The 26,879-nt window shown below is 39.3% G+C and overlaps 1 protein-coding gene across 6 annotated transcripts in view; it reads left to right on the top strand.

Annotated features, from left to right (window-relative positions):
• The window catches only part of FRMD4B (FERM domain containing 4B), a 221,065-nt gene that overhangs the window by 122,950 nt on the left and 71,236 nt on the right, over positions 1–26,879 (top strand). For all 6 annotated transcript variants that reach the window (XM_032867367.1, XM_032867363.1, XM_032867364.1 and 3 more), the window contains exon 5: positions 470–554. In XM_032867367.1, the coding sequence (XP_032723258.1) occupies positions 470–554 (85 nt within the window). The remainder of the gene's footprint in view (positions 1–469; positions 555–26,879) is intronic.

The raw sequence follows: 26,879 nt of genomic DNA, 5'->3' as shown, positions 1-26,879 counted from the left end.
CGTGGGGCCCTCACAACTCAAGTCTGAGACCCAGGGCGTCAGCATTCCATTATGTACTTCTCACTCAGTCGACTTCTACTTTCAGCCCTCAAAGCTCACCTGGGCTGTGTTTTGAAGCTGGGTATTACGACCTCCCAGAACACATGTCCAAGAATGATCAACACAGATAAAGCTGGGTTTGTAGCTGGAATCCATTTCGGATTTCTCTTGAATTCACCGTCCAACACACAAAAACTCTCTGTTAAGAGATTTTAACTGCATGTATGCCTACATTCATATCCATGAGTATTTGTACATACACGTAGACATACGTATGTGTTACAGACTTCTTTTAAAAGGAAAAAAAAAGCACAACCGTTTCCTAGTTCTTCAAAATCCTCTCTGCTTTTGGGGATGCTAAATGAAGACATGACATCATGCTGAGGGAGGGAAGAAATCTAAAAACACCAATTTTTGTACTATTTTTCAGGTTTTACATTGAAAGCATAACGTTTTTAAAGGATAAAACCACCGTGGAGCTGTTTTTCCTGAACGCCAAGTCCTGTGTGCACAAGGTAAGATGCCCCAATTGTTACATTCAGTGAATGACCCCAGACGGACTGGAGTGGGGCTGGGGGGGCACAAATGGTATTGCCTAGATTTTCCTGTCCAAAGAAAAATGGCCACAATCTTTTCCACGGCTGTTAAAAAAATGTAAAAATTTTAAACAAAAGGCAGCTCTTCTCAAATTCTAAGAAAGACAGCCACCTGCAAGGGACTCACACTCACTGACAACTACCATGGCCTTAAAGGCAGCTCATACTCCACACAGAATATTCCAGAAAGACGCAAAGATGGAGCAGTCAGATTGGGATTGAAATCTCAAAAAAGTCATCCTGGAAATCTTGTTTCACAGAGTTTCCCCCACCTCTCCCATAATTCCAAACCAATCTTACTTAGGGGCCTCTGCTCAGAGCCACGTGTTTTAAAGCCAGTGTCTCAGGGGCACCTGGGTGGCTCAGTGGGTTGAGTCTCTGCCTTCGGCTTAGGTCAAGATCCCAGGGTCCTGGGATCAAGCCCCAAGTGGGGCTCTCTGCTCGGTGGGGAGCCTTCTTCCTGCCCCCACCCCCTACCTGCCTCTCTGCCTACTTGTGATCTCTGTCAAATACATAAATAAAATCTTTTAAAAAATAATAAAAATAAAATAAAGCAGTCTCTCAGTAATCTGTGGTGATGGACTGGTTTTTTGCTATATTGTTTTTTATTTGTATCCAATCTTTGGAAGATACATTGCTTTTGTAAAGTGCAGTGAACATGAATTGCTAGAGAAATGATCCCATGCCTGGATATCAGATTGCTCTAAAGCATTCTCGATTTTGACCTTACCCCCTTGCAGACTATCCTTGCCTTCAAGGCCTCTACACCGTCCCCCTCAAACCACACCCTTGGCCAAGGCAGGGAGCCTGTGAACCTAGAGATGTTCATCTGGAGAGAACTTCTCTATTCTAGGTTATAGTCTCAATGTCCAGGATCTCAGAGCCCATGCCCATTTCCAGGGCCTTCCAGGGCCCAGAAGGTGGGAGCCCCTTCTGTCCAGATACATCACCCTAAATCTGAGGGGTGCCCAGGATGCCTGGCCTAGAAAGACAATGGGGGCAGACTATATATGGGTTAGGGAACCTACATTGGTACATTTCCCATAGGTCCCAAAATGTTAAGGGTGGCTCCCTGAACACACACACACGCAGAGCTTTAATCGATTGAAGACTCAGACTGGGCATGGTTTTTGTTGGATTTTTTTAAAACAGCTGTATTGAGAAATAATTGACTGTACATGTTTAAAGTATACAGTTTTGTAAGTTTTAACATGTATAGAAGCCATGAAATGATCGCCAAAATCAAGAAAGTGCGTATACCCAGCAACTGTACATCTGCATTTTCTCACAATGGAGCAGTTTACATTTTCTAGAGTTGTGTATAGACGGAATCCTGCAGTAGATAATGTTTTTTTGTTTTCTTTTTTTTTTTTTGAAAGATTTTATTTATTTATTAGAGAGAGAGCAAGAGTAGGGGGAAAGGGTAGAGCGAGAGGGAGAAGCGGACTCCCCACTGAGCAGGGAGCCCAATGCGGGGCTCTATCCCAGGACCCTGAGATCATGACCTGAGCCAAAGGCAGACATTTAACCAACTGAGCCACCCAGGTGCTCCATCTTTATGTCTTCTTTTGATAAGCATAATTATTTTGAGATTCATCTATGCTGTTGCGTGTATCAGTGGCCCATTCCTTTTTACTCTTCAAGTATTCCATTGTATGGAGGTAACTTAAATTGTTTTTCAATTCCCCTGTGGGGTTTTTTCCCCCATTTTTTTCTAGCTTTACTGAGATATCATTAACATATAACACCCTGTAAATTTAAGGAGTGCAATAGAATGCTTCGATACATATATATGTTGCAAAATGATCCACTCACCTGTTGATGCGCATTTGGGTTGTACCAGTTTGGGGACTATTACAAATAAATGCACTGAACATTCATGTACAAGTCATTGTATATACACATACTTTCTTTTTTCTTGGGTAAATGAAGCAAAATGGCTAGGTCCTGTGGTAGATATGCTTAATTTTTTAAGGTACTGCCAAAATGTTTTCCAAAGTGGTCTTCAAAAATCAGAAGTTCATATAGGCATGAGTTTATTTCTAGATATTTTGTATTTTGTTTCATTGATCTATTTGTTAGCCTTTTTTCCAATAACGTACTGTTTTGACTATTACAGCTTTAGAATGTCTTGAAATCAGAACAGACTCTAGATTGTTCTTTTTCAGCATTGTTTTGTTTATTCTACTTTTTGCATTTCCATATAAATGTTAGAATCTTCTGTCAATTTCAAAAAAAAAGAACAAAACAAAACAAACAAACAAACAAACAAAAAACACCTGCTGAGACTTTCATTAGGATTGCACTGAATCTATAGATCAATGTGGAAAGAACTGACAACTTAGCAATATGGACAGACCCAGGACACAGAATATAATCTCCATTTATTTCAGTCATCTTTAATTTCTCTCAGGAGTGTTTATAGTTTTCAGCCTACAGGTCTTTTGTCAGATTTGTCCCTAAATCTTCCATAGTATTTGATGTAATTGTGAATGGTATCTTTCTATTTCAATTTCTGAGTGTTCATTACTAGTATATAAAAATACAATTTGTTTTTGTATATTGCTCATGAATCCTGCAACCTTCCTAAACTCACTTATCATTTTTGGTAGCTTTTTTGTAGATTCCATCGGATTTTCTTTATAGATGTTCATGACATCTGCTAATAAAGATAGTTTTAGCCTATCTTTATTAGTCTGCCTGTTTTTTTTTTTTATTAGTTGTCAAGTTTGTAGACATAGTTGTTCAAAATATTTCCTTATCTCCCTCTTAACATGTGGTCTACAGTGCTGTTACCTCTTTTATCCTGATATTAATAACTGGTGCCTTTCTCTCTTTTTTTTTTCTAATTAGTCTGGCTAAAAGTTGGTCGCTTTTGAGCTTCTCAAAGAACCAGCTTTCGGTTTGAGTGATTTTCTCTGTTGTTTTTCTGGTTTCTATTTCATTGACTTCTGCTATGATCTTTATTATCTTTATCTTTTATCTTTATTATTTCTTTTCTTCCTTTTTCTTTGGGCTTCATTTGTTCTTCTTATTCTAGTTCCTTAGGATAGAAACTGAGATCACTGTTTAGAGATGTTCTTTTCTAATACAGGCATTTAGTAGATAAAATTTCCCCCGGAGTACTGATTTAGTAGTATCCCACAAATTCTCACATGTTGTGTTTTCATTTTTATTTACTTCAAAAGATTTCAAAATTCCTCTTTTGAATATCTTCAATGGCCTCTTGTTATTTAGAAGAATGCGGGTTTGGTTTCCAGATATTTGGGGATTTTTTTTTTTTTTTAGAGGTCTTATTTATTTCTAATATGATACCACTGTGGTCAAGGAACACACTTTGTAGGAATTAAATCCTTTTAAATTTATTGAGGCTTGTTTTATGGCCCAGAATATGTTCCATCTTGGTAAATGATCCATGTACACTTGGGAAGAATGTGTATTCTACTGTCACTGTGTAGAATGTTCTGTGAATTTTATCACTGCTTTTGATTATGAGGGGCATTGGTATAGCTTTCTTTATGGTTCTTATGATGGGTGTTTATTGAGCATCTCAGACTTGTGGGTTTATAGTTTTCATCAATTTTGGAAATATCTTAGCCATTATTTTTTAAGGTTTTATTTATTTCTTAGAAAGAGAGAGAGAGCAGAAACGGGAGAGGGAGAAGGAGAAGCAGTCTCCACTGAGCAGGGACCCTCACTGAACACGGGACTCTATCCCAGGACCCTATGAGCATAGCCTGACCCAAAGTTTGACACTTAATGGACTGAGCTACCCCGGAGCCCCTATCTTAGCCATTTATTCATTTATTTCCAATTTAATCCCACTATAGTCAGAGAACACACTTTGAATGAATTAAATCCTATTTAATTTATTGAGACTAGTTTCATGACCCAGAATATACTATAGTTTTAATTAGGTAGACTTGGTTGGTAGTATCATTCAAGTCTACTATATTTTGCAGATTGTCTGTCTGCTTCTTGTATCAGGTATCGACAGAGGGATACTGAAATCTCCAGCTCTTACTGTGAATATTTCTATTTATTTTTGCAAGTTGACCTAATTAAAATATTGGTTTTGTTTCATGCATTTCAAAGCTCTGTTATTAGGGCATAAATGTTTAGAATTGCTGCGTCCTCTTGATTATCCCTGTAAAATGAACTTCTTTATCCTGGTAATATTCTTTTTTCTGAAGTCTGCTTTGTTTGATAGTAATGTAATCACTTCAAGTTTCTTCAATTCATTGTTATCATGGTAAATCTTTTCTCATCCTTCTGAACTATTTGTATCCATATATTTGAAGCACACGTTTTGAAGACAACATTAATTGCATCTTGATTTTTTTAAAAGATTTTATTTATTTATTTGACAGACAGAGATCACAAGTAGGCAGAGAAGCAGGCAGAGAGAGAGAGGGGGAAGCAGGCTCCCCGCTGAGCAGAGAGCCCGATGTGGGGCTCGATCCCAGGACCTGAGATCATGACCTGAGCCGTAGACAGAGGCTTAACCCACTGAGGCACCCAGGCACCCTGCATCTTGATTTTTTAATGCATTTGGCAATCATTGTATTTTAACTGGTTATATATATACTACTTACATGTAGTATGATTTTTGACATGGTTAAGTTTAGGTCTGTCATCTTCCTATTTGTTTTCTGTTTGTCTCATCTGTTATTTTTTCCTCTCTCTGTCTTCTTTTGGATTTATTGTGTATTGTATGATTCCATTTTACCTCTTTTGTTGGAATATTAGCCATAACTCTTTGTTTTATTCTTTCCATGGTTGCTTTAGGGTTTATAGTATACATTTTTTTAAGATTTTTTTAAGACTCCCCACTGGGCAGAGCTTGACATGGGGCTCGATCCCACGACACTGAGATCATGACCTAAGCTGAAATCAAGAGTCTGAAGCTTAAGTGACTGAGCCAACCAGGTGCCTCTGGAGTATACATCTGTAACTTATTACATCTACCTTCAAGTGGCATAATACCATTTCACGAGTAGCGCAAGAACCTTACAATAGTGTATTTCTCTCTGCCCCATCAGCCTTTATGCTGTCCGTGCCGTACATTTTACTTTTTGATGTTTTATAGGTGCACACAATATTGTTGGTTTTGTGTAAACACTTGATATTTCTGCCTGCTTTTAAGATTTTCTTTTTATCAATGCTTTTGATTATGAGGTGCTGCAGTATAGTTTTCTTCATGTTTCTTGATATTGGTATTTTTTGAGCATCTTGGGCCTGTGAGTTTATAATTTTCATCAGTTTTTGAAATATCTCCACCATTTTATCTTCAAATATTTTTTCCTATTCCCACCCATGCCTCCTTTGGAAACTCCAGTTACACATATGCTGGACAATCTGAAGTTATCCCACAGCCCAGTGATGCTCTCTTCTTTTTATTTAGTTATTTTTGTGTGTATGCTTTATTTTAGATAGTTTCTATTGCTCTATCTTCAATTTTATATCTTTTCTTTTGCAGTCTAATCTGCCATTGGTCTCATCCAGTATATTAAGTTTTTATCTTTAGAAGTTTGATTGGGATCATTTTTATATCTTCCACATGGCTACTTAATTTTTTGAACATATGAGATACAGTTATAATAATTGCTTCAAAGCCTTTCTCTACTTATTCTAATATCTGTGTCAGTTCTGGTAGGTTTTGACTGATTCATTTTTTTCTCCTCATTATGGGTCATGTTTTCCTGCCTACTTTTTGCTTGCCTGATAATATTTGAATGAATGCTGGATAGTGTTTAATTTAAATTTGGGGGCACTGCCTATTTTTATATTCCTGTAAATATTCTTGATATTGTTTTGGAATAAAATATAATTACTTAGATGCATTTTGACTTTTTTCAAGTCTTAGTTTTATGATTTATTAGGCTGACCTAGAGCAGTGCTCACTCTAGAACTAATTATTCCCCATTACTGAGGCAAGACCTTCCTAATGGTCTACTCAATGCCCCATGAATTATGAGTTTTTTCTGTGGGATCCAGCTCTGTGTGAGGACCAGGCACTCTTCCCTTTCATCTTCTTGGATAGTTTTTCCCCAGCCTTGGGCAGGCTCTTTCCATGCATGCAATGATCAGTACTCTGTATATCTTCAGGATTCTCTCTGTGAAGCTCTCCTTTCTCTGGCACTCTATTCTGCAAATTCTATCCATTTTGGTCTCCCCAGTCTCTCAGCTCTGTCTCCTCCACTCAAGAGAGTGTACCTTGCTCCATCTGTGTAACACCTTCACAGCCCGGGAACATTCTCATGGCAGTAAGTGGGGGCAGTCACAGGGTTCACCTCATTCAAAGTTCACTGTCCTTTGTTGCCTTTTTTTTCATGATTTTGAAAACTTTTGTTTCATATTTCTTGGCTGATTTTTTAGGTTTTTTTTTTTATGGTTCTGTTTGTTTGTTTATTTGTTTGTATATGGTGAGAAGGTAAATCCAGTCCCTGTTAACTCATCTTGGCTAGAAACAGAAGTATTCAAATCGGAGTTTTTGGTTAAATCTATGGAGAAAGTAAAATGTCTTTAGCACCAAAGACTTTAACATAGCCTGTCTTTGTTGGGACTTGAGCTTCCCTAAGAACTCCAAGAGTTGACTGATAAGTAGATACCTATATAGCAAATGCAGCATTTCCTGAGTCAGGAGAAAACATTTCGTAAACCACCGTTGGTCATTATCTCCTATGTGGAGAAGTACAATTACCCCTTGTTATATTTTTCACTACCTAGCTGGCTGTGGGCCAATGAAACAGTTTCCTTGATTGCTTCTTTGCTCTGTTGCTATGTAAATACAGATACAGGGAAAATTTTAACTCGTGATATTTCTCTTGTAGCTTTGTATGCCAAATTCTGTTGGTCTTGAGGAAGTACTGAAAAGTGGAGTTCGTTTAACTTCTACTTCTTCTTATGAATGTCAGTTCTTGAGACATCCTTTCTAAATGGAAAGGGATTTTGTGACTTGTCAAAGAATTTAGAACTTTTACAAAATATAGTATTGTTAGGCACTATGACCTATGAATATTTTTGCAATATTTTTTTTAAATTCAGTTGTAAGAATTGAGAGTTGAATAATACGTTACATGTTAATAAAAAATAAAACTTTTTTTTAAATTTTAAAAAAGAATTTAGAGTTGAATATTTTCTATCTAAGTAATACGCAGATGACTAGTAAAAAACGGTCTCAAGAGATGTTATAAGATCCTGTAAGTGTTAACAGGATCACATAGCTATGTGGTAAAGCAGCTTTTGCGTAATTTCTAAGATATATGATAATTTAAGAACATCACACACAGGGAATAACATCTGAATCATGGACCCAGGAGTCAGTATGTTTTATGAGAACATAGTCTCGGCTATAGAACACACGTGGGTGGATTACTGATTGGTGAAAATCCATCACTGACGTGATAGCTCCTGTTAATTTAGGGCCCAATGCTGGATATGAGGGTAAATGGGGCTTCCTTCCACACTGTGCCGAGGACATGCTACCTGGCAATGATGTGTTTAGCACCTCTAGTCACCCACTACCCACACTTCTTTCTCCCTGCCAGATAGCTGTCCCTGTCTTCCAGCTCCTTCCTTCCACTGAAGACAGAAACATATTCAGGCAAGAAAAGAGAGCTCTTATTTGCAGATACTGACAAAGCCACAATATCTTTTTGTATGCTTTGTTAGAAAGAAATATGACTTGTGATAAAATTTCATACTCTGGACAGCTATGTAAATGTGGGTTTATGTTTAAAAAAATTCACCCTTCTGAGTACAACTTTTGAAACAGTGGGTGGTTCCCAGTGGTTCCGTAAATGTCATTGCCCATGCGAAGAAGTTATGGTAGCTTTCTGTTGAAAGACATACTGGACCTCATTTTTGAGTTTGGGTATCCCAGGAGAGTCTGAAAAAGGAAGAGAGAATTTTCACTTTTGTTTACTCCAAAGCAAATCCCCATGTACATAGTGTGGTAGGAATTGGGCATTCAATGAATTGTTGTACACTAACATAATAAATGAATGGATGCTGTTGACGATGAACACTTGTTCCCTGAGAAGTCTAGAGATAAACAAAACAGCTTGTCTGTTGTATCACATGACTAGTATTAACTCTGAAATGTATATAAACTTACTGAGAAACTAACCCTCTAAAATGCTTAAAAAATTTCATTTTCCTGGTATTCCTGAATATCATTTAGCAATGCTATGGTAACTCCAATTACAATTTTCAGCAAAGGAGTAAGAATGATTCTATAATGGAGAAAATTGAATGTATAGTCCAACTTTTATTTTAAAAAGTTAAAAGTGTATTAGATTGTTCTCCAGTTATTGTAGATATCAATTAAATGTCAACAGTAATCTTACAGAAAAATAGTTATGGTCAACGTCAATTACAAAGCCATCGACATATAGGCCAAAGTCAACCATGGCTAGAGCTGAGTACATAAGAGAGTATTTATCTAGCAGTTCTTTCCTTTTTGTGCCTGCTACCTGCCCCCACTGTTTGAGACTGTTTATAACTGGGAATGCTCCGAGGATTTCTTGATTTTTCTACTTGACTTGCTGAGCCATTTTTTTCCCATTTCAAAATGATCTGGTGAGATCGGAGCAGCGTTTCTCATTGTGTGACCTTTGACTACTTTTATCAGATTTGCAACCAGTGATCATTTTTAATGAGCAACCTCTTGCCTTCTTGCCTCTCTCCAGACCACGGAATCAGAACTGAGGCGAGAAATGGAAATCAGCCTTTTCAACAAGTTTCTTTGGTGATTTTCCTGAGCACTTTAGTTGAAGAACCACTGGGTTTTCTGTGTGTTAAACAGGCAGAATATTTAAATATGGGTTGAACCTGGCTTTGTGACATACAAATCAAGGTCCAGAGACGGATCTAGAAAGATGCCTTTTCATTTCTCCTCTTCTTTCCTGGCAGTTAAAACAGGAAAGGCATTTCCCTCTTAAGAACAGGAGGGCAGAAGGTATGAAATTGTTTTCCAGCTCTGAAACTAATTGGAAGGACAGAAACGTCTGCAGAGCCTTTTCTGTACATTTGTGTGTGTGTGTATGTGTGCCAGAACTATGCTAAGTGATACACATTTCACTGCATTTGATTCTTACTCTAGTCCACAAAGAAGAAAATGTGTGATCCCCTTTTTAAAAATATAAGAACAGCAGCCCAAGCGGGTTAAGTCGTTTGCTTAACATCACAGAGTGACTAAAGGTGGGAAAAGTATCCTTAGAAAATTATATCATCAAGGCGCTATGGCCCATAAAAGCACCTCTCATTTGTCTCTGCTTTTCTTTGATCATTGCTCCAGGGAAATAAAAGTGTCCTCCCTAATTTAAACCTCAGGGGCTATTGTTACAGGGTAGGTAGGTCACAGCCCCTAACGAGTACTGAATATGTACAATTTGCGAGGTGCTTACTACGTATATTCATTCATTTAGTTCTCCAAACCTTACCTAAATTCTGTTATTATCCCCCATTTTACAGGTGGGAATACTGAGGTAGACAGGTTAAGTATACAGAAGGCAATATAGCTAATAAGTGGAGGAGCCAAGACTCATCCCAGGCAGTATAAATTCCAGAATCTAGGACTTTAACCACTAAATACACTGCTTCTGGGTGTATGAGGGTTATCTACTCCCTTCCCCATGGGGGAGGTGGATCTGAGGCATCTGAAGTTTAAGCTCCTTCTTTCCCTTATTCTCACCTGTGATGCACATACTCATGGTCTTAGCGCACAGTAGTATAGTTGCCTCCGGACACCAGGAGACAAATGGGGGACAAAGCACTCATCTCCTTTCTGCCTCACATGAGCACTCATGGAGGAACAGAACCTACCAGAAAGCTACCCACTGTCCTGTGTGGGTCAAGTGTTCCCCAGGAGAGTGCTCTTGTCTGAGTTGCTGGTCAGGTGAGGGCTCTTGAACCTGTTTGGCTTCCTCGGTGAGAATGCAGAGGGGCACACCTTGCCTTTGCAAAACAACCACCTGTGCCAGGTGGCGATGATGTGGAAATTCCGAAACTGATACTGGGGAACCCTGGCAGAGCTCAGCGTGTGGGCAGCAGTCCACCTTGGGCAGCCTGTTTCCTGCGAGGAGAAGCCTGAATGCCCAAAACGGGACTGCAGGTGTGGCCCCGGTTACCATTTCTGGAGGCATCCGTGACCACATCTGACTTTAGTAATCAATGCACAATTATGACCACCACCCCTTTTTTAAAACCAGTGATTTGAAGACATACTTAGGAAATTAAAATAATGTTGGCCACCTTGTCTACTGTGTATAGAATTTTTTTAAGGGAAAGGCAGGAAAAGGCAAAGCAAGTGGGGTTCCGGGGAAGATCATGGCCTGGGGTGAGGAGGGTGAGGATGACAGCTCCACCTCCTGAGAGCTCCCCGGGCAGCAGGCCTTGATTTTTTTCACTTATTAGCTTATTTAATCCTCTCAACAACGGATAGTGTTTTTTATTATTGCTTTCACAAACGAGGAGATGGAAACATAAATAAGTTAAATAATTTGGCCATGGCTAAATTGCTCATTAGTAATGAAGCAATCACTAGGCAGCCTAGCTCCAGAAAGCAGAGTATTTGCCTTTCATTCATTTGTTCATTCATTCATGCATTCATTCATTCAGTCAGTAAAAATTTACTGCATTCCTGTTGAGGGCCAGCATTTCTGAGGAGTGCTGCGTTATCAGTATTCTAGCACAAGGACCTTCCCATGGCCTGTCCTCAGTCTTAAGGATTATTTCATTTGTACATTTGCGTGTGGATGTGTGTTGTGTTAAATTTAAAGGCAATACATGTGATGAGACTTTTTAGCACATAATATTTCTGAAAGATGCCAGGGACCCTGGAAAGACTGAGCATACCCAGAATTCATTGATGCATTTTGTTACTTCTCCATAATACTAAAAAAAGCAGCGTGAGACATCTTCCTCACAAGAAATCTCACAAACAGAATTAGGCATTTGTGATCACACACAAGTACGAATACTGTACTTTAAATCTACAGCTCAGGGTGCCTGGGTGGCACAGTTGGTTCAACATCAGACTCTCGGCTTTAGCTCAGGTCGTGATCTCAGGGTGTTGAGATTGAGTCCTGTGTAGGGCTCTTCGATCAGTGTAGAGTCTGCTTGAGATTCTCTGCCGCTCTCGCCCCTCCCCCTCCCTCCACTACACACAAAGTCTCTCCCTCAAATAAATAAATGAGTCTTTTTTTTTTTTTAAGATTTTATTTATCTGAGAGAGAGAGTGAGAGAGAGCATGAGAGGGGAGAAGGTCAGAGGGAGGAGCAGACTCCCCATGGAGCTGGGAGCCCGATGCGGGACTCGATCCCGGGTAAATGAGTCTTTAAAAAAACAGACTTGCAGCTCAAGAATCTTATCTCGTGATCTTAGGCTATTTTCTTACCAGAAAGAGTTTAAGAAACTTTGAATATTTGACCACTTTCATCAGAAATTCACCGCATGAAGTGAACATGTTCAAGATTTTGAAAAGTTCTTCAGTATGCAAACATGTGATTTTGTTTAGCCCAATATTGTCCAAACTTCCTTGCATGTGAAAATTTTCTTTCAAGCAACACTTCCTAATGGACTGCTGACCACACTTGTGAAATGCCGTCGTGAACATATACTATCCCATTACATTAAATAATAAAGCGGTAAGTGACAACTGTGAGCCTCCTGGGTATTAATGAGCCTGTGTTAGATCTGACCTCAGGAGAGAACCTAGGTCTATTCTGATTCTTTAAACAAAACATCTCTGGAATCAATCAAGAGATGTTGACCTGGGTGCTAAGCCAGTTATGACTGCCTCTGCTCTAGGCTGAGCAGGAAGATACAACCAACCAAAAAGGACCAGACATGGGCTCAGGAATGCCCTAACAGATTTCACTATGCTCCCTTTTCTTTTCTCAAAAGCTCTCATCTCTTTGTACCTGGAATAAATGTAGAAACACAGAAGAACCGAGCATTAGTGATCCTATTAGAAATTCGTTATTGCAAGACTAGCCAATCATACTTATTCTTATCCTCCCTCCAGACCCCTTTCTTCACTGAGAGCTTATTAGATGTGCCCTTTCATTAGGAGACTTGGCGAGAGCCTCAGCCCAGCATCCCTAAAACACGCTCTTACCCCTGCTCAGAGGGATGGAGCATATGGCATAACTGAATTCTGTTTGCGTTTGTGTGTGTGAAGCTGGAGGCGCCAAAGCTCTTTTCAGAGCCCCTGTGGCTTTCGAGGGCAGTCTGGCCATGTCCATTAAAAGTAAGAATATATCTTTGCACCCAGCTGTCCACCAGCTTTGGAATTATCTCATGGACAATGTTACTGAAATATGAAAAGATAAATATAAAAAGACCTTAAATAATTGTTTCTAGTAGTAGGAAACTGGAAACTGCCTAAAATACACTTCAACAGGGATTGGTTAAATGAAGGACAAATCATTGATGTGATAAGATACTGTGTGGCCATCATAGAATAGCACATTTCCAACGGACAAGGAAGTGTGTCCAAACTACCTTGTCTCATTTAAAAAGAATCAAGTTATGGAACTGTGAATATACTGTGATTGTTGTTAAGTTTATTATTTACTTTTATGTATGTACAATGGGGGTTACACATAGGGAAAAACAGAAAAAAGTATGGCACAGCCTAAATATCTATTATCTCTGGGAGTGAGGTTATGGAACTTTAGCTCCCTAAGTCATGCTTTTATAATTTTTTTGAGCAAGAAGCTTGAATTATTTTGAATCAGAAAAATAAAGACAAAAGCAATCAGTGTAGTTACTGAACTTTACCTCTTTAAAGCTGTATGAGAATAAAAACATTTTGCTCATCACTTTCCCTCTATCAGAAAAACACTCAGTCAGTCACCTTCCTCACCCGGAAAAGCTAATGGAAGTTGAAGATTCCTAATTGTTTATCTAGAAAAGCAAAAGGTCTACTCTTAAAGACAATGGGCAGAATGGCTTTTTTCCCCAATTGTAAAAGTAATAATTGTCCATTGTAGAAAATGCAGAAAAATACAAAAAAAAAAAAAAAGGGAATTGATTCATGTGCCTAATACTGGAGATTTGATTGTATTATTCTGGCATATTTCTTTCTTTTGAGCATGATTTTTTCTTGGTTGAGATCCCTTGTCGCCTACATTTTACATTTTGTTAGACTATCAACTTTTTTTGTATGTTTAGGCTGCTTTAACCTTATCTGGTCCACTTTGCTTCCTCTGTTCTCTTTGTTCTTATGTTTAGAGAGTTAAGTGTGCTGCTTGGGGAAGGAGCCCAGGGATACTTTGCCATTGCACTTTTTTTTTTTTAATTTAACATATAATGTATTTTATCCCCAGGGGTACAGGCCTGTGAATCACCAGGTTTACACACTTCACAGCACTCACCATAGCACATACCCTCCCCAATGTCCATAACCAACCACCCTCTCCATACCCCCCACCCCCCAGCAACCCTTAGTTTGTTTTGTGAGATTAAGAGTCACTTATGGTTTGTCTCCCTCCCAATCCCATCTTGTTTCATTTATTCTTCTCCTACCCCCTTAACCCCCCATGTTGCATCTCCTCTCCCTCATATCAGGGAGATCATATGATAGTTGTCTTTCTCCAATTGACTTATTTCGCTAAGCACGATACCCTCTAGTTCCATCCACGTCGTGGCAAATGGCAAGATTTCATTTCTTTTGATGGCTCCGTTGCACATTTTTATTTCGTTAAATATAAACTGACACATGGAAGATGGGAGCCAGGTTTTCTTTACGTCGGAATCTCTAGGACCTCTATCTCAAGTAAAAGGGTGTTAAATGGACGAGTAAGTGAAAGAGTGAATGATTGAAGAATGAGCAATCGCAGAGCAGGGTTGAGGCATTTCGGGAAGTGAAATCGACAAGGCTCCGCCCCCCTCCCGGGTCTTGCAGGGCTCCCTGCTGCCTATAGGGGCTGTAGAATGCAACCAGGCACCCTTGGCTCAGAAACGGCCTTGGCTCTCAGCTGGGCATGGTTCTAACATTTAAGCCTCGATTTAACTGTTAAAGCGGGGGCAGGAATAGTACCTGCCTCAACGGGTAAGTTAATATATGCAAAGCGTATAGAACAGTGTCTGGCGCTGTGTTTTGCTGTTCGTATTTTTGCTCTTCTTGCTACTGCCTTTCCATATCAGCCCCTTAAGAGGACGCCCAAGCCCTGGATTATTACTGGAGCCTCTTCCCACACTCACCCCGTGGTCAAACTGAAATACCTCCTCGTTGCCTGACGATCCCAGCCTTTGCCAAACTTCCGTGCCTTTTTAATATACTTAGCCTGCTGAATGTCTTTTTCTCTTTTATGTTCTTGTTTCCCTGCTGACTGCCTTCCTCCCTCCCTTCCTTTCCCTCTGCCAAATATTCCGCCTATCCTCCAGAAATCAGCTCCAGCCCAGACCCCTGGAGCAATGCTTTCCTCCCCTTAAGCACCATCACCAGTGTCCTTCTGGAGCTCAGTTCTTCCAGCCTCCAAAATATCCTTTACTTGCTTCTCCCCTCTCCTCCCCTTGTGTCCAATTGTTTGTTCATGGATCTGCCGCCCACGGCCAAACTAAGTCCTTGGGTCCAGGTCAGCCCTCAGTCAGTAAATCGTGGTCAAGTGAGCAAAGTAAACAGAGTTTACACTAGCAAGTGCGTTGATCAGTCTTTCAGAATGGGCTTGTATGAGAAGATCAAGTTAAGTTGAAAATCAGTTCTGAGAAACAACCATAATATTAGACTTTTTCAGCTTTCAATCCTATTTTGTTTTCACTAGTTAAGATAGAGTTACTGCTCCTAAATTCAATTTTCCGGCGTTGGTGCCGCACTTGTAACCTTGAAATTTAATATACGGAATTTATTGGAATACAATTTGGACATCACACGATCAGATTTGAAAGCGCGGGTATCTCAGCGTATGTACTATAACCTTCGTTGCTATGTTTATTATAAGTAGCTTGTGGAGACATTCAGGAGAATCACTGTAAAATCAGCTGTAAGAATAGGTGGATATAATTCTCTGCTCATCCATTCAAGCATCTTCTCTTGGAATTCCAAGGAAACAAGTCATCAACATTTGATCGCCGCTGGGACAGAGGAACATTGAGAGTATATGCAGAGAGAATCCAGTTAATCCTAAAACCTCATGTTAGGCCAGTCTTCTGGCATTTTCTCCCACCCACCCCATTCAGCCATACTACCCTTGCTATCATTGACTTTTCTTCTTCCTTCTTACTAGAGCCAAAGTTACCATAAAAACAACAAAAAAAGCAGGGGTAGGAGAAATATTGGAGAAAGGAATCCTCCCCAAAGTTAATACATGAGCTCCTAAATAATCAAAACATGATTTTTTTTTTTTGAGGGAATATTCCCTACAACCAAAAAGATATTTTGATATTTTAGTACTATTCTAGCTTCCTGTTCATGGCAAAGAGATTTTTTTTAAGTACACATTCATGGAAAGACCTGTTACTATCCCTATTTATAATGTCTTTTTTAAAAAAGAAAAAGATAAAAAAATAAAAAGAAAAAGATTTTATTTACTTATTTGAGAGATTGAGAGAGAGAGAGAGAGAGCACGAACAAGGGGGTGGCAGAGGGAGAAGCAGACCTCCTCAATGAGCAGGGAGCCCGACATGGGACTTGATCCCAGGACCCCGGGATCATGACCTGAGCCAAAGACAGACTTAACAGACTGAGCCACCCAGGTGCCCCCCTATTTATAATGTCTTGAGAGAGAGAAATGGCCTCAGCTCCATTTAACCTAACAGAACATAAAGCATACTCCTCTGTAACCATCCAATACTTCAGGATCACATTTGTGCTTCTTGTCCCAGAATTACTGCGTGTAGCTCCCAGACAACAATTTGAGTAGTCACTGAGAACTGAAATATATTCAGTAGATCTTAGTAGATCTGCTAAACCTGGCTGTTTTAGCATTTGGGGTTTGAAGGGGGAATATGTGCGTGTGTGTGTGTACACATGCATGCGTGTATGTGTGTGTGTGTGTGTGTGTGTGTGTATATGTGTTTTAATCCTCGAGTTCTTTTCAAGATGCTAAAATAATTTAAAGGATCAGCAATAGAAATTGGATTTTGCAGGCTGTAAGTTCTGTCTACACAGAGGCGAGCATGCCTCCTCATAATAACCAGCCATCAGTATTTACCAAGTGAAGTCACTAAACCAAACATCAGAGTTGGTTTGACGGCTAGCCAGTCCACGAGGAACAAAGAAATCTAATACTGTACTTTAAAGGGCTACTGCGAGTTTTATAATAAATATTTCACCTTTTCCTGTTTCATGTGGTTTTCCCTCTATTTTCCTGATGTTGAAATTATGTGCATCTTAAACCATGAGCATTCAGATTATATGGTGCCTTGTACATTTGGGAAAATCAAAGTTTTTGTAATAATAGCTTATAACACAGGCTGGGTTGAATCCTTGGGGACTTGCCATATGCGCCCAGTCATTGGCCTTTATCACCTCCCTGAGATGGTAGAGGGGGAGTTGTTTGGGAAAAAATGGGGTCCACAGAGGTAAAAGAACCTCATCACGCAGTAAATAACAAGGAAAATGCCTTCCAGGTGGCACTAGCCAGGGGGAATTTTCAAACAATGGATTTTTTTGTTCACTGGTATATCGCCAGCACAAGTAGGCACTCAGATATTTGTTAAATACATTGAGAAGCGCTCTTAAAAATGCAGTTTAAAAGCCTGCATTTCCTAGCGGTGCCATTCAGCATGAATTATCTTAAAACATTTAAACTCAGCATTCATACTTTCAGTAAAACATCATCTCAGAAATGAGTTGTAAGAAGAGCTCTATGGCTAAATTTGACTCAAAAAAGTCATAAAAATAGTACGATCAATGTTTGGACAGAAGCAGGGGGAGGTAGATGGTCCGTTCAGCTGAAAATACAGTATCTCAAATGCAGGAATGAGTGAAATGACTCCGTAAGATGTTTTCTCAATTTATTCTAGAAATCAAATTTATGTTTCCTGCTTTTGGAAATGCTCAGCTTGACATCCTTGAAGATGCACATCTTGGATTTCAAAAGGAATATGGCAAAGAAACTTCCCAAAACGTATTTACTCATAGCAGATCTCTCTCTCTGCCCATCTTTTTACCTGTCTTTCTATCAGCTATCTGTCATCTCTTTGTTCAACCCATAGGAGAGCCAGACATATGTTGCCTTTCTGCAGTGTTACACATGCTCAGGAAGACTTAGGTGGAAATTTGAAGGGCTATCTTTATATTTTTCAAACAGAAGAAATTGATGGAAGAGTCCCATTTCATACTTAAGTGGGCCTAATAGTGATGTTTTGCAATGTGTATTCATTAGGAAACAGACTAGGATATCCATTTCAGTTAAGCCTGTTGAATTGGCCACAAATAGTTTACCCATGCAATATACACTGTAAGAGTGTGATTGACTTCTCAGCTAAAGGCAGTGGTTCATAGGTGCTTGCCACCAACCGAGATTGTTTGCTCACTTCTTGGTGAGACTGTCCAAAGTATGGCCCAGTGCCTGCCATGAGGAAGTTGAGGGCTGGGGAGGTTGGGCACTGAGGACGGGGAGTCCCACCGGCCTCACTGTGAATCCTGGTTCCACCATTCACGGGCTGGGTGGCCTTAAGCGACCATCTCCTTGTCTTCTTAAGCTTCAGTCTCCCCACATCTCTTCTGCACAGGGCTGTCCTGAGGATTCAGTGAATTAATATTTTTCAACCTCTTGGAACAATTAACACTTCCGTGTTTCTTGTTTTTGTTGTTGTTATTGACAGTATTATTCCAAAATTCTGTTACAAGATGTTTTCATTTATAAGAAGTGCTTTAGCATTAGGGTGCCTGGGTGGCTCAGTTGGTTAAGTGGCTGCCTTAGGCTCAGGTCATGATCCCAGAGTTCTGGGATCGAGTCCCGCATCGGGCTCCCTGCTCCGCAGAGAGCCTGCTTCTCCCTCTCCCTCTGCATGCCGTTCTGCCTACTCATGATCTCTTTCTGTCTCTGTCAATTAAATAAATAAAATCTTTAAAAAAAAAAAAAAGAAGGTCTTTAGCATTAAAAAAGCACAGTCACAGCATAAAAGGAGAATGTTGGTGAACATTTTAAGCATGGTATGATCTACTGGGAAAAAAATAAATAATAATGAAATATAAAAAATAATCACTAACCCAACTAGATGGATACACAAAAGTCCTGAAAATAAAAATGTCATTGCATATTTAGTCAAGCAAAAAAAAAAAAAATCTAGATAGGATACTAACTTTAGCAGAGCTTCTTTATTTTAATTTTAACATCGTGACCATAACTTTCTCCTGATTCATCCTTTTCTCTCTCTAATCATCCTTGATTACCTTGTAAGCCACTTTGCACTGTATTTTAAAAATATGACTAGTTTCTCAGCTGAACACCCCACTACTACAAATTCAAATTGTAACCAGAAATTGGTGCCAGGGTGCATTTAAGCAATTAGAATGCTGTAATTAAAGTCTGCTGTGTATGTCATCTTATAATGCACAAGGATAAGTACAGAAGTGGAGAGCTTGGTTCTAAGTATTTACTTAATGATGCTTATTCATCTGTTCTGCAGTTGTCTCCCCCCGTATTTATCAGATGTGGGTGCCTTGGAAGCTCCATGCTTATTAGCAGAGCCTGACCTATTTAGGCTCCCTGCCTTTCTTGCATCGCCTAACAATTTGGCTGTAGATCGCCACACCTAATTTTCAGGGCAGTCTCATAAACATTCACTCCCTTGCTTTGAAACTCTGTTGGAGCAAGAGTTTATAAAAAAGGATTTAGATATTGCAGAATGGGGGAGCTAATCTCTCTCCTACTTCCCATGTGACCATCTTATTCTTCCTGGACTTCAGGAGAGTAAAGCGGAGCCTCAAGATCTCAAAATGATCGGCAGGGGTGGGTGGGGGGGAGTTGTGCATAAAAATGAAAATTGGGAGTAGAAAGACTTAGAGTCCTGATATTTTTGTAGCATTATCTCATAGAATGTTGTCCTCAAAACGTTTCATGTTTTTGCTTAAGTATAGATTAATTCATTAAAAATATTTTTTGATTCTCCACGATGTCGCAGGCACTGCATAGATGTTGGGTGTATAGCTCAGCAAACCGATCTCTGCCTGTGTAGATCTCTGCTTGTGCAATGAATAACCTATTTCACAAGTTTTACGTATCTAAAATCCAGCTCCTGTGCAGTTTTTCTAATTGTCCCATTAATGTTCTTTAGAGTTTTGGGGGTTTTTTCCTGTTCTGATCTGGAGTCTGATCCCAGTTCACACGTTGTAGTCAATCATTGTGCCTCTGTAGTCTCCGTATTTGGAAACAGGTAGCCAGTCTTTGTTCGGTTTTTCCTCCACTAGTACTTTTGAAGGGTATAGGCATAGGCCAATTGCTTTGCAGAATGTCTCTCCCTTTCTGATGTATGGATTTGTCTAATTCAGTGGTTTGAAACATGTATCATGTTGGACATGTCTCAGAATCATCTAGGAGCTTGGTGAAAATGCCGAGACCCATACCCTGTGCTATTTCATCCTGTCTTACTTCCCTCGGCTTGGGCCTCTGAATTCTTCATTAGCTCTTTTCCCAGCAATTCTGCTACACCCCAAAGTTTGCAAGCCACTAGTCTAACATAATTTCCTTGTGGCAGGAATACTATGCAAGTGATGGATATTCTCGGGGTATCTTGCAAAGCAGCTGGCAATGTCAGTATACCTCAGGGTTTTTTTTTCTGTATTTAAACGATTTATTTATTTATTTATTTGAGAGGGAGAGTGAGAGTGAGCACATGCACAAAAGAGAGGAGAGAGAGCGCACAAGCAGGGGGAGAGGGAGAAGCAGACTCCCTGCTGAGCAGGGAGCCCAGTGTGGGGCTCGATCCAGGACCCTGAGATCATGACCTGAGCTAAAGGCAGACATTTAACCCACTGAGCCACCCAGGCGTCCCATCAATGTGCTACCGTCCATTCTGCCATTCATTTTAATGATCAAAATGTTTCTATTGCGGTAGCCTTGGAATTAGCCATTTTTCCTTTCCGTGGGGAACGGTGTTAGACATCAAGATCTGGTTTCTATTTAAACTGGTTGGAACTTCATCCCAAAGAGGGAGCAGGAAGGTGTCATCTGTCCACCTAAAAATAGGATGCATTGCATGAACCGTACCTGGGCTGGTCCCCGGGAAAGTGCGGTCTGCCTAGTTTCCCTACTTTCTCATTTCCATATATTACTTTGTTTATCCTCCCACAAATGAACACTAATTCACATGCTGCAAAACTTTCTCTTTGCTCCTATCTTCGTTGTGATCAAGTTTCTGAGAAGCGGTCTGCCCGGATACTTTGGTCATAATGCTTATGTCTTTGAAACTGTGATGCATGCCCACAGAAACACCTGTAATGCATGCCCACAGAAACACCTGTAATGCATTTTCCTTTTTCAAAACATTTTTATATCTTGTTTTTCTTTTTGTCCTCAGGCTCCGTGAAACATGTGAGACAGTTATTATTATTTTCCTTGCATGTTTTTAGAAAGTGAAGCCTGAAGAGCAAAAGACTTTCTGGCATCTAACACCAACTTGTGTTGGGTGTTTTAAGTTTGCATATCTAGTCCTTGACTCCTGGTACTTAACTTACAGTGCCCATGGCTCGTGAAGCCTGGTGTGTTCTCGTGGTTCAGAAACTCATTCTGAGTTGAAAATCAAGGCAAATCAATTGAATACTGAATCAAGAAACACAAGAAGCATTTCTTTTTTTAAAAGGAAAGATAAAAATGTTCCCATCTTGCGGCACCTGGGTGACTCAGTGGGTTAAAACCTCTGCTTTCGGTTCAGGTCATGATCCCAGGGTCCTGGGGTTGAGCCCCGCATCGGGCTCTCTGCTCAGCGGGGAGCCTGCTTCCCTTCCTCTCTCTCCCTGCCTCTCTGCCTACTTGTGATCTCTGTCAAAGAAATAAATCCTTAAAAAAAAAATTAAAATTATAAAAAAGTACACCAAAGTATTATTTGAAGACAATTTCACTATGTGCCCACAAAATGGAAATAAATAAGCTAAAACTTTTATTGGCATTATAAGCTTTGGTGAAGAACTTTAATGATAGTCAAATACGTTAAGAATACTAATCCTACATAATGATAACCAGGAAATATAATGAAAAAGAGCATTTATAAAGGAAAATATAAAATACTGAGTATTAACGCTAACATTGGATATGTGTGATCTTTAATAGTATATTGTTTATAGTATATTGTAAAACCTTATGGTCACTATAAAACCATTTCTTTTTTTTTTTCTTAATAAAGTTATTTCAGGGACGCCTGGGTGGCTCAGTTGGTTAAGCAGCTGCCTTCGGCTCAGGTCATGATCCCAGCGTCCTGGGATCGAGTCCCACATCGGGCTCCTTGCTCATCAGGGAGCCTGCTTCTCCCTCTGCCTCTGCCTGCCATTCTGTCTGCCTGTGCTCGCTCTCTCTCCCTCTCTCTCTCTGACAAATAAATAAATAAAATCTTAAAAAAATAAAAATAAAAAATAAAAAAAATAAAATTTCAGTGGAGGCATACATGGTTGCAGAGAGGAAGGCAAATTATTATATATATAATATTACATATATTATATACATAATTTAATGCATTATATATAATTTAATATATAATATATAATTTATAATTATATATACAATTATAATTTAATATATAATTATAATTATATTTATAATTATATTTATAATTAATAAAAATATTTATTTGTAATTATATAATCATATAAATATAAATATATTTTTTAATTTGTTATTTACTTTATTATTTATTATTATAATACATAATAACTATAATATAATATACAATTATATATAATTTAATATATATTAAATAATATATATATATAAGAATGTTAAAGATTATTATGGAAAAGTAAAGCACTTAGATATTGAGATCAATTTTAAGGGAATATTGGCAAAATGTTACAAAACAACACAAAAATTGAACAGTGTCCCAGACCAAAGTAGATTACCATAGATATAATAATATGGAACAATGTGACAAGCAACACGGTGCATAAAGCAGAGAGAATAACATGGAGAGAATCTTTGAGCCTAGGTTTTATGATAAATATATTTGTCTCTCACTAATGCTCTAAGCAAGCCACAAAATTCAATATTATCATTCCCCATTTTGCAGATGAGGAACTGAGTTTCAGAGAAATAGCTTGCTCGGAACCCCAAAGATTCTTCCAATGAGGGAGATGGACCCCAGTCTCCTGTGACTTCATAGGCCAGGAGAAGGAGAACGGATTGAAGGATACAGTTTGTACCCATTAGACAGCAAAAAGGGTTAATTTAACACTGGTAGCTCAAACAAAGAATAAGTTCTCAAACAGGTAATGAACAAAGGGTCATTTCACACATGGGCAATAGCAAATAATATGCAATTGCAAGGGAGAGGCTCAAATTGATTAGTAATCAAAGAATTGCAAATCGCAACAATTTTATGGTATTGATACTTTTCTAACTAGCAAGAATAATTTTGTTTCGTGTGCTGTATTAAAATGCATACACTTCGCTAAGATGGAAAAATCCATGAGAATGATGTCTTTATCTGGGTGATGATCGCATGAGCGTATGTATACATGTGCCATAATTCACCATGCTGTGTGCTAAGATTTGTGCTTATTACTGTATATACCTCAATAAAAAAGAAGAAAATCGCTTTAAAATATGGTCAGTGGCGAAATCAGAGTTACTTGTGAGAAAATAAAAGTAGAAATAATTAGATACTGCCAAGGTTAAGGTTGGTATAAAATGTTTAGCATGGTTAGCTTTAATAAAGCATTGAATTGGAAATCCAACTCCTCTTAAGAACCACAGCAAAGAGGCAGTTATGATCACTTGCATAACTCACAGTGGTCATTAAGGCAAAAACAAAGCAGCTGCTCAGAAAATCACAGTCACTATTGGTCTTAAGAAGCAGAAACTTCTCCCAGGGGTCCTCATGAAAGACTATTACATGATGTAATTAACTATATCCTCCCAACACACGTAGAGTTATTAAGCTAATGAGGTTCTGAGGGTTGCTTCCTGTATAGGTTCTCAGTAGAAGGTGAAACACAACAGCAGTTTCACCTTGGAGCAAGCCTTATGGTTCCGTTTGTAAATTTCTGATGCTTCTAGCTTAATCCAGGAATACAACTGAGAGAATTTAGGTCATTGTTTCTCAACTGGAGAATCTTTGGCACCCAGAAGACTTTTGGAAATGTTTGGAGACATTTTTGGTGGTCACAACCCTGAGGGGAGAGGCTGCTCCTGGAATCTAGTGGACAGTGGCTAGGGGTACTGCCTAGCACCCTACAATGCAGAGGGCAGCACCCACACTTCCAAAAAAATGATGATCTAACTGCAAATGTCAATTATGCCAAGGTTGCAAAACTCTGGTCTAGAAAAACAAATGGAAATATATATCATCAAGCCCACCCTTCAGAAACATTACCTTTCCCCAACAACTTGGACAAAAAAGGACAAAATATTAGTCCATTTACACAATGGGAATTGTGTGGTAATTATTGCCTGGTTCCCTAGAGGCACCATTACCCCTAGAAGACAAGAACTAGCACAGGGAAGGATGCTTCTAGAGGCCAGCAAGAACTGCCTTGTAAGATAGTGGGTGGATCTTGAGTGTTGATGTACCCCCCTCCACTGCACACCAGACTAATTGTATGAAACCAGTGAGTCCATATCTATCTCTAGAATTCTCTGATCTGGCAGATTTCTCCTCCTCATAGATGTGTCCACAGAAGGAATTAAAAAGTCTCCTGGGAGCTACATCCATTACTCATTTGTGTGCTTATCACATCTGTTCTTTACACTCTCTGTCTGTTGGCTTAGTGATAAACCAAAGTGAGAGCATCTAAACAGCATCCAAGTCACTGTTCTTGCCAATTTTTGAGTATTAACCAGACTTTGAAGTCTGGCTTGGCTGAGCAATGGATACAGTTGACTACCAGTGTCGGGAAGTCCCTTTGTCTCCATCTGCGAGCAGTGATTCTCTCTGATTCACATCTGCCCAGCTTTGCCTGACACACAGTGGGAGAGAGCTTTCTTCCCTCAGCTCTAATTTGGAAAATCCCTGGGAGTGTCTTTGGACTAGGTTCCATCACTTGTCCCCAGAACGATGATTGTGTTCGCACACAAGCCAGAACGGAAAGAAGCAGCTCTGAAAAGAGTGGGATCTTCTGCCCAGAAGAGGGGACAGGTACCAGGCAGTTAAGACACATAGATATCCCGTACTCTGGGAAAATAGGTCAGCTTTTTACAAACTTTTTCTTTAGAAATTATTTCAGACTTGTGGAAGGATTTTAAGAATGACACAAAAAAGATGCCTGGGTGGCTCATTTGTTAAGCATCTGCCTTCAGCTTAGGTCATGATCCCAGCATCCTGGGATTGAGCCCTGCATCGGGCTCCCAGCTGGGCGGGAAGGCTGCTTCTCCCTCTCCCACTCCCCCTGCTTGTGTTCCCTCTCTCACTGTGTCTCTCTCTGTCAAATAAATAAATAAAATCTAAAAAAAAAAAAGAATGGCACAAAAAATGGGGTATGTCCTTCAAACCAAATTCACCAGTCATTAATATTTTGCTACATTTGCACTCCCTCCTCCTGCCTGTGGATGTATAATTTTTTTTTCTGAATCATTTAAGAGTAAGTTATACTGTTCATCCTTAAATAATTCATTGTATAGTGCTTAAGATCAAAGACATCCCTTATACAACCGTGTTACAATGATCACATTTAGAACAGTTAATATTGAATCTATACTGTTGCATACTGTACTTTCCAATTGTCCCAATAATGCCCTTTGTACCAACCTGTCCTCTTGATACAAGGTGATACACTGTGTTGTTGTGACTGCTTAGTCTCCTTTTCTTGGAAACCGTTCTTCAGCCTTTCTTTCGCATTCATCCTATCAACATTTTCGAAAAATATGGGCCAGATATTTTATAGAATGACCCTCTCTTTGGGTTTGTCTCATGCTTTCTCACAATTAAATCTAGAGATGTGTTTTTGGCTGAGTTACTACTCAGTGGGAACCAGCCGGTTGGTACCAGCAGTGAGAGCCAATTCTCACATGGCTTCCCAGCAGCATGTTCTGTGAGGTCATATTGGTAGTTTGAAATCAGCCATGGTGGGAGTATTCGCACCATGGACACCAACAGATGCTACAAATGAGAGATCATACCCCCTCCTCCAAGTTTTGGTTGTGAAACGTTTCCATTTACCAACACGTCCATGTATATAAGTGAAGTTGTGTCCTTCTCAATGAATACTTTCTGGAGGCACATGATGCTGGTCTGTCCAGTTATTGGTGATATCTTATCACTTGATTAAAACTTTGTCTGGAGCACCCAGGTGGGGCAGTCAGTTGGGTGACCCACTTGTGGTTTTGGCTCAGGTTGTGATCTCATGATCGTGGGATCGAGCCCTGCATTGGGCTCTGCTCAGAGTCTGCTTGGGTTTCATTCTCCCTCTGCCCCTCTTCCCTGCACATGTCTCTCTCTCTAAAATAAATAAATAAATCTTAATTTTTTTTTTTTACTGTGAGGTTTTTCCATTAAAAAGTTGGCATTTTCCCCCTTATCATTAAATTTCCCCATAGAGAGATATTTTGTGATTATATAGATACCCTGTCCTGTTTCTCACCAAACTTTTATGCAATAGTTTTTATTTATTGAAAACAATTGCCTGCATAATTAGTACTACAATGACTATAAATGCTAATTTTCTTTTCCTCTCATTTCTTACACATTTATTTGTTGGTGTTCTATAAGCTACCTTTTTTAATAGACTTAACCCTAGAATAGCTAGATAATTAGTGATACACTTGCAAACAAGCTGACTTCCCCCAGCCCTTTGTCAAGTAGTTCCACATCCTAAGTATTTGTGAGCAAGTGATTTGTGTCTATTGTTGTTCAGAATAAGTTTCCAAGAAGTACTACATCAATACAGAAAAAGGAGTTGGGTCTTCAGAAATAATTTTTCCATTCTAGGTGTTTGTATTTGATGATAACTTACCATCCCATCAACAGAAAAGGTGGCATTTGGAATCATTTTTCGGTCTTATCTGATTCCAGTTTTGTTTTTTTTTAAAGATTTTATTTATTTATTTGACAGACAGAGATCACAAGTAGGCAGAGAGGCAGGCAGAGAGAGAGGAGGAAGCAGGCTCCCCGCTCAGCAGAGAGCCCGATGCGGGGCTCGAT

Source organism: Lontra canadensis, unplaced genomic scaffold (assembly GCF_010015895.1).
Source record: "Lontra canadensis isolate GAN:19392208 unplaced genomic scaffold, GSC_riverotter_1.0 scaffold34, whole genome shotgun sequence".
NCBI lineage: Eukaryota > Metazoa > Chordata > Mammalia > Carnivora > Mustelidae > Lontra > Lontra canadensis.
This window is presented reverse-complemented; position numbering and strand designations above follow the sequence as displayed.